Source organism: Phoca vitulina, unplaced genomic scaffold (assembly GCF_004348235.1).
Source record: "Phoca vitulina isolate PV1807 unplaced genomic scaffold, GSC_HSeal_1.0 scaffold52, whole genome shotgun sequence".
Classification (NCBI taxonomy): domain Eukaryota; kingdom Metazoa; phylum Chordata; class Mammalia; order Carnivora; family Phocidae; genus Phoca; species Phoca vitulina.
In genome coordinates, this window is record NW_022589755.1 from 6,472,119 (window position 1) to 6,485,315 (window position 13,197).

At 54.9% G+C, this 13,197-nt stretch overlaps 2 protein-coding genes across 5 annotated transcripts; one reads left to right on the plus strand and one right to left on the minus strand.

Moving 5' to 3' along the window:
• Positions 1-331: 331 nt before the first annotated feature.
• On the minus strand, positions 332-6,901 carry BCL2L12 (BCL2 like 12). The gene is made up of 7 exons (XM_032388423.1): positions 6,813-6,901; positions 6,062-6,175; positions 5,704-5,846; positions 4,739-4,825; positions 4,560-4,651; positions 2,512-2,799; positions 332-475 (listed from the first exon to the last, which is right to left on the minus strand). The coding sequence occupies exons 2-7, from the start codon at positions 6,166-6,168 to the stop codon at positions 425-427; spliced, it is 768 nt and encodes a 255-aa protein (XP_032244314.1). The 5' UTR covers positions 6,169-6,175; positions 6,813-6,901; the 3' UTR covers positions 332-424.
• A 71-nt stretch (positions 6,902-6,972) lies between these two features.
• IRF3 (interferon regulatory factor 3) lies at positions 6,973-12,722 on the plus strand. Of its 4 annotated transcripts, XM_032388218.1 has the most exons (8): positions 6,973-7,230; positions 8,073-8,245; positions 8,913-9,084; positions 9,170-9,240; positions 9,909-10,098; positions 10,197-10,577; positions 11,843-11,958; positions 12,467-12,722. In XM_032388218.1, exons 2-8 carry the CDS (start codon positions 8,081-8,083, stop codon positions 12,632-12,634), a joined length of 1,263 nt encoding a protein of 420 aa, XP_032244109.1. In that variant the 5' UTR covers positions 6,973-7,230; positions 8,073-8,080; the 3' UTR covers positions 12,635-12,722. The 4 variants fall into 4 exon arrangements, with proteins under 4 accessions (XP_032244109.1, XP_032244107.1, XP_032244108.1 ...); XM_032388216.1 differs by having other exon boundaries at positions 11,843-12,560; XM_032388217.1 differs by having other exon boundaries at positions 7,002-7,230; positions 8,068-8,245; positions 11,843-12,560.
• Positions 12,723-13,197: the final 475 nt, after the last annotated feature.

The window sequence follows — 13,197 nt, forward strand, 5'->3', positions numbered from 1 at the left end:
ACATAGGATAAGCTGGAATAAATAAATCATGCAACAGGAAAAAAAAATGGGATTAGCTGGAATCGTATCCACAGATATCCTCAAGTATGCTGTATGTTCAAATGACAGGCACTTGAAGGTGCTCCGAATAAGTATTCCTAGAATCAATGAATTGGCTCTTTCCTCAATTCATAAACCGGAGAGAAAGAGAGAGATCTCTTAGCCAAATCTCCTACTTAGAACTTTAGTTTTTGAGAGAAAGGACAAGCAATTCAATACCTGAAAAAGTTTTTAATATGAAAAAATTTTAAACAATCTCTTTTTGGCAAAAACAGGGAGGGCAGCCACCACCCCACAACCCTGAGTGGAATAGGAAGGCTTGGAAAAGCACACAAAGAGCATAGAGACAGGAGGTCTAATCTTGTAGCAGCTTCTGAAGAAGATCTCAGTCCAGGGGTAAGTTCAAGTCCACGGGTGAAATGGCCAGGATGCCCTCCTGGAGGGGAAAAGTGGAAGAGCTCGTGAGCATTCACAGAAAGAGCCTGTCCTCCATTCACACTGGCATCTCCACCAGCCCAGTGACAGCAGAGACAGGGCTAGGGGTAGGGGGATAGGGATCCAAAGAATCAGAGCCCCATGGGTGGATGGGGACAGAGTTCTGGAAAAAGGGAGGAGAGACAAAGCCCCAGGGTGGAGGGCAGAGCACCAGTGGCGGGGAGATAGAGAGACAGGGACCAGAGACTCAGAGACAGGGACCAGGGTCCTGGAGTTTTAACGATCAAGAGCCCTGGCTTTGCATCAAAGTCCTGAGTCCAATCCTCTGATGAGGGACTTTCCCTCAATCTCCATAAAATCGGGATAACATCCAATCCCATAAGGTTGCTGTGGGGTTTAAATGGATGGAATCATTCCACTAAAAGTCCTTGGCTGTGCACGTGGCCAAAAAAACAAAACAAAACAAAACCCACAAATAAACAAGCTTCTGCACTGAGCTCCAGACACGCATATCCACTGTCCCCTCCTCATCTCCCTTTGAGGTCTGAAGGGCATCTCTCCCCTAACTGGACCACTTCCACTCATCTCTGACTCTTCTTCAAACGTGCTCCTCATCCCCCCCTGCTCCTCCCTGTCTCAGGGAGCACCACATGCATCCCTACGGCTGCTCAGGCCAGCATCCTTGACTTCCGTCTTCCACTCATTAGCACTCATTAATAGCACTCGTAATCCACTCCATAAGCAAAATCTGTCAGCTCTACCTCTAAATTAACTGGGAGACTCCTCCAATACCCCCACCGTGGTCCCATCCACCCTCATCTCCCTGAAAGAGCAGACACCTCCCAACTCCCTACTTCCGCCTCGCCCTCTACAGTATTGCCCCACGAGGCCGCTAGAGGGCGCGAGCTAACACCTAAATCAGTTCACGTCGGCCTCTGCTCAGAGAGCTCTAGGGACTTGGGCTCACTCAGGGTCAGAGTCCAAGTTCTTACCTTCACAAGGCCCCGCCCCTCCTGCTCGTGTCTCTGGCCCTCTCCTCTTCGCTCACCCTGCTTCGGCCCTACTGGCCTCCTCTCTGCTCCTCAAACACCTGGCCAGCTCCTGGCAGGTTGTGAAGCAACGGTTACATCCTGAGAGAGCATGGCATAGATCTTTCCGTCCCTGAATCCCCACAGAGACGAGGCAGGTAAGTGAAAGGTGCCCGTTGGGCGGGGGGAAACTGGTGCTCAGGTAGCTGGGGACGTTGCCAAGGTCACACTGCCTACACGGGAGCCCAATCCAGCTCTGAGCCTGGCACTGGATTTAAAGCAGCGAGCGAGCTGGGTAAGACTCCCTGGTCTTGTGAAGCTGATAGGTCAGGGGCAAGAGAAAACAAAAAATAAAAAGAAATAATAAGTAGAACGAGTCAATCCTACCATCTGGTAGAAGCTGTGTGTTAGCAGGTGCAGTGTTACGGAAGGAAGTAAAGCAATGAAGAGGGAAAGGGAGTGGGCAGGAGGGTATGGAGGTGGCTGCAGTTTTAAATGGGGACCAGGGGAGGCCTCACTGGGGGTGACACCTGAATGGAGCAGAGGAAGCGAGGCAGGGGGATACCTGGGCAAGCGCGTTCTGGCAGGCAGTGTCAGAGAAGCAGAAGGCACCGATAATCACGCCAATGCCCACAGGGTGCCAAGGACTTACAGAGATGATCCCATTTTAATCTTTACAATAACCCTTTGAGATTGGTACTTCTACTCTCCCCACCTGACAGATAAGGAAACCGAGGCCCAGGAAGGGGTCTCCCTTGTTTCCCACTCATAACTGTCAGTGTATATCAGAATGGTTTAAGCCGAGCATAGCGTCTGCACTGATTACCTACTGGTGGACAGTAGGTGCTCAATAAACACAAAACAGATGAATGATTGGGCTGGGAGAATATTTGTCATGCCTGAAAAGAAGCCGAAGAAGCCGAAGAAGCCACCCCCCCCCACCACCACCACACAGACACAAGTTACAATTGGGTAAAGGGAGGCCCAGAGAAGCTTTCTGGCAGCTCACCCAGCCCCCGTGTGCCTGGATCCAGGGCCCGAAGCTGTGCACGTGCTCCACACTGAGTCCGGCCAGGGTGCCCCCCAGCCGGGCCACGCGGCGGCTCAGCTCCATGGCCAGGGCCAGACGGGCCAGGGGCTCCGGGGAAGGCGGCGGGGGCCCAGGGCAGGGCAAGGTGGGGCGTGGGCGGCTGGCAAGAGGGCTGTCCTCCCGGCTGGAGAACAGCTCCACTAGGCGGGCGAAGGAGCCCGCGGAGAGGCGGGCCAGCTTTCTGCGCAGGGCGGGGTCCGAGGCCAGCTGTGAGGTGGGAAGAGAAGAGGCTGGGTCGGCCTCCCCCACGCCTCCGTAGCCAGCCAATAGGAGGCTAGGAGGCGTGGCTTCCTGGTGGAAGCAGTCCTGACACTGAGGCTCAAAGCCACGCCCCACCCATCACACCAGCCAATCATAAACCAGAATCTGTGGTCTCCGCCAAACTACTCCTAGAAAGGTGGCCGACAGCCAATGAGGGCCAAGCCCTAATTAGCGGAGTTCTAGAATACAGATCTTATAGCCACGCCCCCTACAGGTTCCCTGAGCGCCTCCGAGACCAGGCCAGTGCCTACAACAACCTTGCCTTCCCCCGTACAATTGATATTATAGGATCATACACTTTGCCCAAGCTTCTGAGCCAATCCAGTTCCAGGACCGAGTCATAGGCCAGGCCTTCACCGGCAGTTCATTTCCCCCAACATTCTAAGGCATACCCCTATATAGTTAACCAGGGCTTCAGATTTTAGACAGCCCTCTCCAAACCAAACCCCCGCCCACCACCTTACAGTCCCTGATTCCTCAACTGGTCCCAGTCAGTTTCCCAGATCATGTTTTGGGTGGCCACACCCCTTGTCTTTAGGCCACGCCCCTCTTACGGTGACTGCAAGCCAGGGTTTAAGGTACTACTACCCTGACCATAACTCTGTCGTTCAACCTGTAGCGGAGAAGTTTAGCACGTCTGACTCCATACTGCTTCTATTTCCCTTCCTGCTGGGACCTATAGTTTAGAAACTTCCGCTTAGCCCTGTACGTAGGAATGTTACAGCTAAGATTCTCAAAAACAGCTTTTTTACCGGAAATCTACCTCACCAGAGGAGATAAGGAAGTACTTACAGAAATGACTAGGCTCTATGTAAGATTTATAGGAACGACACATGACCTGTACACAAAGATCAAGTGACCAGGGATAGGGCGCCGGGGTGGCTCAGTCGGTTAAGGGTCTGCCTTCCGCTCAGGTCATGATCTCAGGGTCCTGGGATCAAGCCCCGTACCAGGCTCCCCGCTGAGCCTGGAGTCTGCTTCTCCCTCTCCCTTCCCCCCTGCTCGTGCTCTCTGTTTCTCTCCCTCAAATAAATAAAATCTCTAATAAATAAATAAAACTTCTCTATTTTATTTTTTAAAAGGTTTTATTTATTTATTTGACAGAAAGAGAGAGAGCGAGCACAAGCAGGGGGAGCAGCAGACGGAGGGAGAGGGAGAAGCAGACTCCCTGAGCAGAGAGCCCTAAGCAGGGGCTTGGTCCCAGGACCCCGGGATCATGACCTGAGCCGAAGGCAGACGCTTAACGACTGAGCCACCCAGGTGCCCCAAAACCTCTTAAAAACAAACAAACAAACAAAACTGACCAAGGACAAAAGAAGTTACACAACCTTCCTCTGTTGTCTACAGATGTCAGTCACTTTTTTACTCCAATCCCCTCCCCCTTCTCCCATTCCTAACATAAAAGAAGCTCAAATCTCATGCTGGGGGAGATGGTTCTTTGAGACGATCGTCTGCCATCTCTTCGGTGTGCTGGCTTTCCAAATAAAGTTGCTTTCCTTACCCCAACATCTTGCCTCTCGGCTCATTGGCCTGTGATGCTGGGAGCAGAATGAGCTTGGACCCCGTTACAAACCCTTCATAGAAGCCGAGTCCCACCCTCTCCTCACCTGACCATCTAATGAGAATGCAGATCCAGGTTCTGATCCCAGTGCCCAGCAATCCGCAATCCCTATCCTAGCTAAGGGATGGAACAGACTGCCTGTCACCTTCTGATTGATGACTTCTGCCTCTTCCTCCAGCAAGGCCACCAGCTTCCGCAGTAGGGCTTCCTTCTCTGTGGGTGGGGCTCCCTGTAACTCTGGGGGGCAGAAGAGAATTCAGCTGGGGGCAGAACCCTGCCCACCCTTCTGCCCTCATCCTTCTCCGGGGCCCCTCGGTATCTCACCTGGGCTAGGTGGGGATCTCAGTTGCTCTTGGACCAGCTGTTCCAGCCGCTGGGCCACCAGGGCATAGAAATCTGGAGTAGCTGGGCCTTGGGTGAAAAAAGCCAATGATGGGTCTCTGGGACATTGGGAAGTTATGGATTGTCCCCTTGTCACAACCACCTTGCCGGGTAGCAATGATTTCCATTTCATAATGGGGCCCAGTGAGCACACTTGGTAAAAGGCCTTAATACTTTCCATTTTATTGTGTCCCTCAAACTAGAGTTAGAATGTTAGAGCTGAAATAGACCTTGAAGATGATCCTATCCAAGAAAGGCAAACACAGGGCACTCCAACTATTACCACTCTATCCCTTGCTGGTTTCAGGCATCATCAACTGATCACAGAACTCTTCTCCCCAGCTGTGAAATCCTTTTCAAGCTGGCACTCCCGGTAGCCATTACTAGTCTATCAAGGCTCACATATGAGAGGAAACCTTTTGGTTACTCTTGATCAAGTCCAAGGACACCCCCCACACACACACACATGCACACATCCCTACTTTGCTTCTGGAGAAATATAGGAGCAAGAAAGAAAAGGAGTTTCCAGAGTCATGTAACCAAACAGCCAGGGAGCTGTGACTGAAAACCAGATCTCCTGCCTCCCTACTGGGGGTAGTGGTAGCCACAAAGTCCCAGGGGTCGGGAAGCATGCATGGGAGGAGAGAGATAACAAACAGAAAGGGACCAAAAGCCCCCCTGTGAAGCCAGCTCACAGAACTGACAGCAATGTAACTGGGGGTGGGGGGAGCAGAGAATGGTGAGGGTAGTCCACACTCAGCTCCCCTCTTAGCTAAGTGATCTTGGGCTAGCTCCTTATCCTTTCTATGCTTTTAAGAATCAAAGCTTTTTAAAAAAAAAAAAAAAAAAAAAAAAGAATCAAAGCTTTGGCCCTGTAAGTTCATGGGTGATCTAGGGAAATCTCTTACCAGGCTCTGAAACATAGCATGGGCGGAGGGGCAGGGAGCAAGGCCGAGGGGATTCAGGGGGAACTGCTCCTCGCCCCAGGGGGCAGGGAAGACATCTTCGAAGGCGGCTCAGGAAATCTGTTGGCTCCTCCTGGGCAGGACTCCTGGGGAAGGGGACCTCAGAGAGTGACCCCAGAGGCCCCTTTGCAAGCAGCCCCATTTTCCTCCCACTGAGGGCCTCTCGCTGCAACCCCAGGGATGAGGAAAAGAGCCAGATATAAAGAGAGGGGAACGCAGACAGACTGAGACCAGGCACGAGAGTTAGAGAGGGCCCTACCCCAGATGCAGGCCCCTGAGGGAGGAGGGCAACTCCTCTTACCTGGGTGGGGTTGGAATGGGGGACCCGGCAGGCTCACCTCGCCTAAAGAAGGCAGCTAAGACTCTCACCGTGTCCTCCCGGAGGCCCAGCTCTTCCGAGCCTGCCATGGGGCACCTGTGAAAGGAGCCGGGGGATGGACCCCAGGGTTGAATTGAGGTGGAGGATTGGGGCCCAAATGCCTAGTCCCTGAATAAGGAGGGGGCCAGGAACCGTGAGTCCCCAAGGGAAGAAAGGGCTGATAGTCTGAACTCCTAAGTCCTTTTGGGGAGTTAGGGTCTGGGAACCCAGACTCTTGAGTCCTCAGAGGGAGAAGAGGGATGAGGACGAAGACTCCTTGATCCTTGGAGAGGAAGAGGCTGGGGACCCGGATTCCGGGGTCTAAGGGAGAAAGGAACTGGGGGTTGGACTCGAGTTTTCGGAGAAGAGGGTTGGGGGGATCTGAATTCTTGAGTCTGAGAGAGAAGGGGACTTGGGGCTCCGACTTCTGGATTCTGAAGGCATATGCCAAGCTGCTCAAGCTCTTAGAGAATCGGGAACTACGAATCCCAGCAGGCTTCACGGCAAACCTTCCCCTCGGTCCGCACCAGCTAGCCGCGCAGCCGCCTTGGGAGGTGTAGTTCCCTTATCTGACCAAGGCTGGAATCTTGGGGACACGGGGCGCATGGATGTCGGGGAAGCGGGACTGAGGTGCCGGCCCCGAGATCCCGGCCTCTTCCCTTCTCACCCCAGCCCTCCCAAAAGCCCGGCTTACCTGGGGCCGGAGCCGCCACCCCCTCCTCCTTCACTAAACTTGCAAAAACTTTTCTTAGAGCAACTCTCCCGCGCCTGCGCACTGGTCCGAGTTGGTGACGGCCCTATTGTGGGAGGGGCGGAGCGCTGGATGCCCATCTAATTTGCATGTGACTTCCCAGCATGCCGTTGGCCGGAAGGCCTAAAAAGGGCATGGGGGGAGGGCGTCCGGGCTCTCGGTGCCGCCTCTTCAGCTGTGGAGTCTATCAACCCAAGGCAGATAAAGTTGTTTTTTATTTCGTGAAATCGGTAGAAAAGAAAACCGCATTGCTCTGAAGCTCAGCTGACAGGAAGGAGGGTGTGCAGCTGCAAGTTCGAGAGCTATCGGACCCCAAAAGGCAGGGGTGGGTCCTAGCACCCTGCGCGCCCCGACCCTCTACGTAGGTAACAGGGAGGATCTGGGGAATTGGTGGCGTCCGGGCCGAGAAGCGCGAGAAAGAAAGGGTGTGCCCTGAGTCCAGAGGGGCACTGTGTACTCTAGGGAAAGTGAAGCAACGAGGGGAAAAAGTGAAGCAATGGCCGGTACTGGAGGTCGGCTGTAAAAAAAACCCAGGAAAAGTAGCGGGGAGTGGGGGGAGGGCAGGAGTCTGCACTGGGGGATCTAAGGGAGAGAAGAGTGGACCCTGAAAATGGGAGGCAGTCCACTCTATAAAGTGTGTGTGTGTGTGTGTGTGTGTGTGTGTGCGCGCGCGCCCTACACTAGGCAGGCTGCTGGGGGGGAATGGTGGATGGGACGGTCTACGGTGGAAATGGGTGAGGGGCTTTTCTGTGGGGGAATTGTAGAAGGGGTCTACAACACGGATAAGTGCGGGAGGTAGAGATCTACAAGTGAATAACGTCTGCCCTGAAATAACTAGGGGAGGCTCTACCTTGGAAGTGAAGGTAACTGCATTGGGTGATGTGGGGGAGGGGAGAGGAGAAAAGGGTTTACAACGGAAGAGGGAAGGATCTACACTGGCGGAATTGGGAAGGTTACAGGGTCTGCACAGAAGTAGGTGGGGAAAGAAGGGGGGTCTCAAATGCATTGGGGAGGAAGTCCTCGATGAATTGGGGGAACCTGTCTGGAGGATGAAAAGAGGAGGTGTCCTGTTTTATACCCCAGGAAAACATAAGTGAGGGACATTGCACCGCGTCCCCCAGAGAGGAAGGTCTGGGTGCGGAACCCTCGGGCCGGGTGGGCCTATGAAGCCATCCGCGCCCACGAACTGCCCTCTAAGCGCAGGCCGGACCATGGGAACCCCAAAGCCACGGATCTTGCCCTGGCTGGTGTCGCAGCTGGACCTGGGGCAGCTGGAGGGGGTAGCCTGGCTGGACGAGAACCGCACGCGCTTCCGCATCCCCTGGAAGCACGGCTTGCGGCAGGATGCCCAGCAGGAGGACTTCGGCATCTTCCAGGTGCGTGAGCTTCCCGGACGCGGGGAACCCTGAGTTAACAGCCGGGAGGGGTGGACTTGCGGGGGGCGGAGCCGAGAAAGCCCGGTTAGCACGCGTGCTGCTGGCAGGCGGGGACGCCGGCAGGTGGAGGTGAGTGGAGTTAGGACAAGACTGGGCAGGGTTAGTAGGAGCAGCCGACTGGTGTCGGATAGCAGGCAAGGCTGGAGCAGCCGGGTTCCGGAAAAAGAACCGGAAAAGCGGCGTTAGAACTCGAAAGAAATGCAAACTGGGCATTCTGGGCTCGCAGGGGATGGGTCTCTTGGTCCTAGAATTCTGGGGGCGGGTCTCAGAACCTTAGAGGCGAGACGTGGCCCCGAAGCTGAGGTGATTTCTCACGAAATTAGGATACAGCAGTGGTGGTAAGCCGAGTTAGAGTGCGAGGGGGCGGGGTTACTACGGAAGGTGTCCTGGGGCACGTTGGTGGCGGAGTTAGACACCCAGTAGGACCTGGAAGGCTGACTTAGAAAGCAAAGCTTTTCAAAAGGTGAAGATAGGGGGCCTTAGGATGCAGAGAAGCCGAGAGTTTGGGGATGGATCCGTGCCGAGTTAGAACGTGCCAGGGGAGCGAACCCTTGGGGCTCGGTCTTAGTCATCCTCCTCACTATCCTGGTACCCACTGCATCCCCAGGCGTGGGCCGAGGCCAGCGGTGCCTACACTCCTGGAAAGGATAAACCTGATCTGCCCACCTGGAAGAGGAATTTCCGATCCGCCCTGAACCGGAAGGAGGGGTTGCGTTTAGCCGAGGATCGGAGCAAGGACCCCCAGGACCCGCACAAGGTCTATGAGTTTGTGATCTCAGGTGTGCCAGAAGTGGGGCTTCACATGGAGGGATGGGATTTTGAGCGTCCCCAACACCCTACTCCACTCACCACCTTCCTCGACAGGAGCTGGGAACTTACCTGAGTTGGACACCTCTCCGGACGGCAATGGCAGATGCAGTACCTCGGATACCCAGGTAAGAATGCACCCCAACCCTCCTGCCCTCAGTCTGACCCATCTTCTCTCTGTGTCCCCACGGCCTTGTTCAGGCATCCCCCTCTCCCCCTGGACCATCACCCCAGTCTTCTTCCTGAGCCTCCATCCTCTCCCCTGCAGGCTGTCCCCCAACCGATCTAGAGCTGACCCTGACCCTCCCCTGCTCATAGCCCTTCCATGGCTTCCAGCGTCCTCAGGAGAAAGTTCAGAACTTTCACCAGGCGTTTAGTACTCTAAGACACCTTCCCAGAATTTCATAGCCTCCGTTGCTATTTAGAATACCTTTAGCCTCTTGGGAACCCTGAACCACCCTACCCTTGATCTTGCTGATGTCTGTGCCAGGGCAAGTCCCCTCTGAAATTGTGTCCAGCCCTCTCTGCCCAGGTCTTGCTTGCACAAGGCCAGATCCTTGGGCTGGAATTAGCTGCTCCCCTGGGGCCAACAGTAGCACTCAGCATATAGGAGAGCATATATTTTGCTGTCTGTGCCCACGGTTGTCTCCAGACCCCCAATCCCCCCTTACAGGAAGCCCCTTGAGGGCAAAGCTCAGGTCTGACTCCTCCCTGGGTCCCAAGGCCTTGGTCTACATGAAGTCTCTAGAAAAGGCTATGGAAATGTCCAGATCCTATTCTTTTTTCTTCTTTCCAGGAAGATATACTAGAGTTACTGGGTGACATGGTCTTGGCCCCATTCCCAGATGGGGGGCCCTCGAGCCTGGCTTTGGTCCCTGAGCAGACCCCTCCATTCTTGCTGAGCCCCACCATAGACATCCCTGCTCCCTGCCCAAGCTCGGAGCCCCCTGAAAACCCACTGAGGCAGCTCTTGTTGCCTGAGGAAGGTGAGTGCCAGCTGTGGGGTGGGAGGTGCTGGGGCGCTGTGCCCCCTAATGCTCTCTCAATCTTGCTCCCCCTTCATGTCCCTTCTGCCACTGCTCAGAGTGGGAGTTCGAGGTGACTGCCTTCTACCGGGGCCGCCAAGTCTTCCAGCAGACTATCTTCTGCCCGAGGGGCCTACGGCTGGTAGCATCAGAAGCAGGGGACAGGACGCTGCCCGGACAGCCAATAATACTGCCAGACCCTGGGGTGTCGCTGACAGACAGGGGCGTGATGTGCTACGTGAGGCGTGTGCTGAGCTACCTGGGCGGGGGACTAGCTGTGTGCAGGGCAGGACAGCGGCTCTGGGCCCGGAGGCTGGGGCACTGCCACACGTACTGGGCCTTGGGCGAGGAGCTCCTCCCTGACAGCGGTCATGGACCCAGCGGCGAGGTCCCCAAGGATGAGGAAGGAGACGTGTTCGACCTGAGGCCCTTCATGTCAGGTGAGTGAGGCAAGGCCTTATAGCTCTGCTGTGGGAAGAGTAGGTCACGGTCACTGGGGGCGCCTGGGGGGCTCAGGAGGTTAAGTGTTTGACTTTTTTTTTTTATTCATGGGACAGAGAGAGAGATAGAGAGAGAGGGAATATGAGCAGGGGAGAGAGGCAGAGGGAGAGGGAGAAGCAAACTCCTTGCTGAGCCAGGAGCCTGATATGGGGCTCGATCCGAGGACCCTGAGATCATGCCCTGAGCTGAAGGCAGATGCTTAACCATCTGAGCCACGCAGGTGCCCCAAGCGTTTGACTCTTGATTTCGGCTTGGGTCATGATCTCAGGGTCGTGAGATCAAGCCCCAGGTTGGGCTCTGCACTGATCGTGGAGCCTGCTTAAGATTCTCTCTCTTGGGGCACCTGGGTGGCTCAATCGGTTAAGCGTCCGGCTTCAGGTCAGGTCATGATCTCAGGGTCCTGGGATCGAGCCCCATATCGGGCTTTCTGCTCAGCAAGGAGTCTGCTTCTTCCTCTCCCTCTGACCCTCCTCCTCCTCACTTATGCTTCCTCTCTGTATCAAATAAATAAATAAAATCTTAAAAAAAAAAATCCTCTCTCTCTTCCTCTCCCTCTGCCCTCCCTGCCACTCTCTCTCCCGCTCTAAAAAAAAAAAAAAAAAAAAAAAAGATTTCAAACCTCCAGACCTGAGTTCCAATTCAGACCCTGCTGCTTTGCTAGTGTTATAACCTGGGGCAAAAGATGGGACTGCTCTGAGTCTGCCCGAGGAGTGTCTCCTCTGCTGGAGCTGGTAGGAGGCACAGGGCCCAGTGTGCAGAAAGTGCTCGAGGAATGAACTGCCATAGTCCTCGTTATTATCAGTTATTAGTGTGGATAGACAGACGCAGGAGAGAGAAGTCCTTTAGGCTACTATCAGGAGAACGTGGCCTTCGGGGGTTAAAGAGTAGCAACTGCCAACCACCTTGTACTCCAACCACCTTGTACTCCAGAATCAGGGACCATCCTTGTGGGGAGTGTACTCCTTCCTATCCCAAACAGGGGAGCGGTGCAGATCTTCCAGCCCCACCCTGATGGGAGGAAAAGCATTTAAGATTGTGCCGGGACTTTTCCTAGGTCAGCAGCCATCTGGTCATGGTGGTGTAGGTATGTCAGGCTTCGGGTCAGAGGAGAAGGTGAGGCTGATAGGTTTGGGGGACAGGGAGGGGCAGGTGGTGGTGGTGGGGGGTCCTCCTCCCATGACTGACTAGGATCTCGGGCCCCCAGATCTGATTGCCTTCATCGAAGGAAGCCGACACTCACCACGCTACACCCTCTGGTTCTGCGTGGGGGAGCCATGGCCCCAGGACCAGCCGTGGACCAAGAAGCTCGTGATGGTCAAGGTGCTGCAGTCCTGGGCTCCTGGAGCTAAGGGGTGGATCTTAACAAAGGGAGGAGGAACTACAACTCGCAGAAGCCCCTCTGAGGAACTACAACTTCCAAGAGTCTCTGCAACCACCAGTTCCTCATCCCCAGGAGCTTCTGGGTGTCCCTCTCATGGCCTCACCCCCAGAACCTGTTTTGAACTCTCAAAGCCATGTGGAAGTCAGTGGACTACAAGTCCTAGCAGCCTCTGTGAGGAACTACAGCTCCTAGGAGTCCTTCTGACCACAAGCTGCTCAGCCCTAGCTTCTGGGAACCCCTCCAGCATCTCAGCCCTAGGAAACTTCCCAGGCTGCTGGTGGTTGTGGTTATGGGGAAAACTACAACTCCCAGCGGCCCTGGGCCTAATGGTTCATCCTGGGTTATAGTGGGGGCTGTTGGGAGTTGTAGTCCACTCAACCCCACCCCTGCCAGTAAATAGTGTTGAGTGTTTCCCCTGACTCCTGTTTCTCCCCCCACCTCCCGCAGGTTGTTCCCACATGCCTCAGGGCCCTGCTGGACATGGCACGGTCAGGGGGCGCTTCCTCACTGGAGAACACTGTGGACCTGCACATTTCCAACAGCTACCCACTCACTCTCACCTCAGACCAGTACAAGGCCTACCTCCAGGACCTGGTCGAGGACATGGATTTCTAGGTCACTGAGGAGGTCTGACCCCTCACTCCTCACGGGTGCTGCCCCCTCGTGCCTTCACCTTGGCCAATAAACTGTTTCTTGCCACTGTCACCACTTGTGTGTCTGGTGTTGGGTGTTAGCTAGGTCCAGGCTAGCCCTGACCTAGGCTAGGCATTATTCCTTCTTAGGACCTCAGCTTACACATCTGTGCAAGCAACCCACAGCCCAGATGCTCACTGCATGACGACCAGACACTGTGCAGGGGGCAGCTGATACGTGTCACCTCCTTACCTCTTCCCAGGGACCTGGTGAGGAGGGGACAGTCACCCCCATTTTACAGACCAAGAAACTGACACTAGGAGAAGAGCAAAGGTCACAAAGCAGGAAACACAAGATGGGTTAGAATCCAGTCTGACTCCAGGGTTGCTGCTCTCCAAGGGAGGCCGTGGGGCAGAATCTAGAACCCCTGGCTTGTCTATGGACAGTTCAGGCCACTGTCCAGTAGGCAAAGAGCCTTTCACCTGGATCATCCTGTCAGGTGGGGGAGGGGGGCTTAGGTCCCCTCCCAGCTCCTGCTGGGCGAC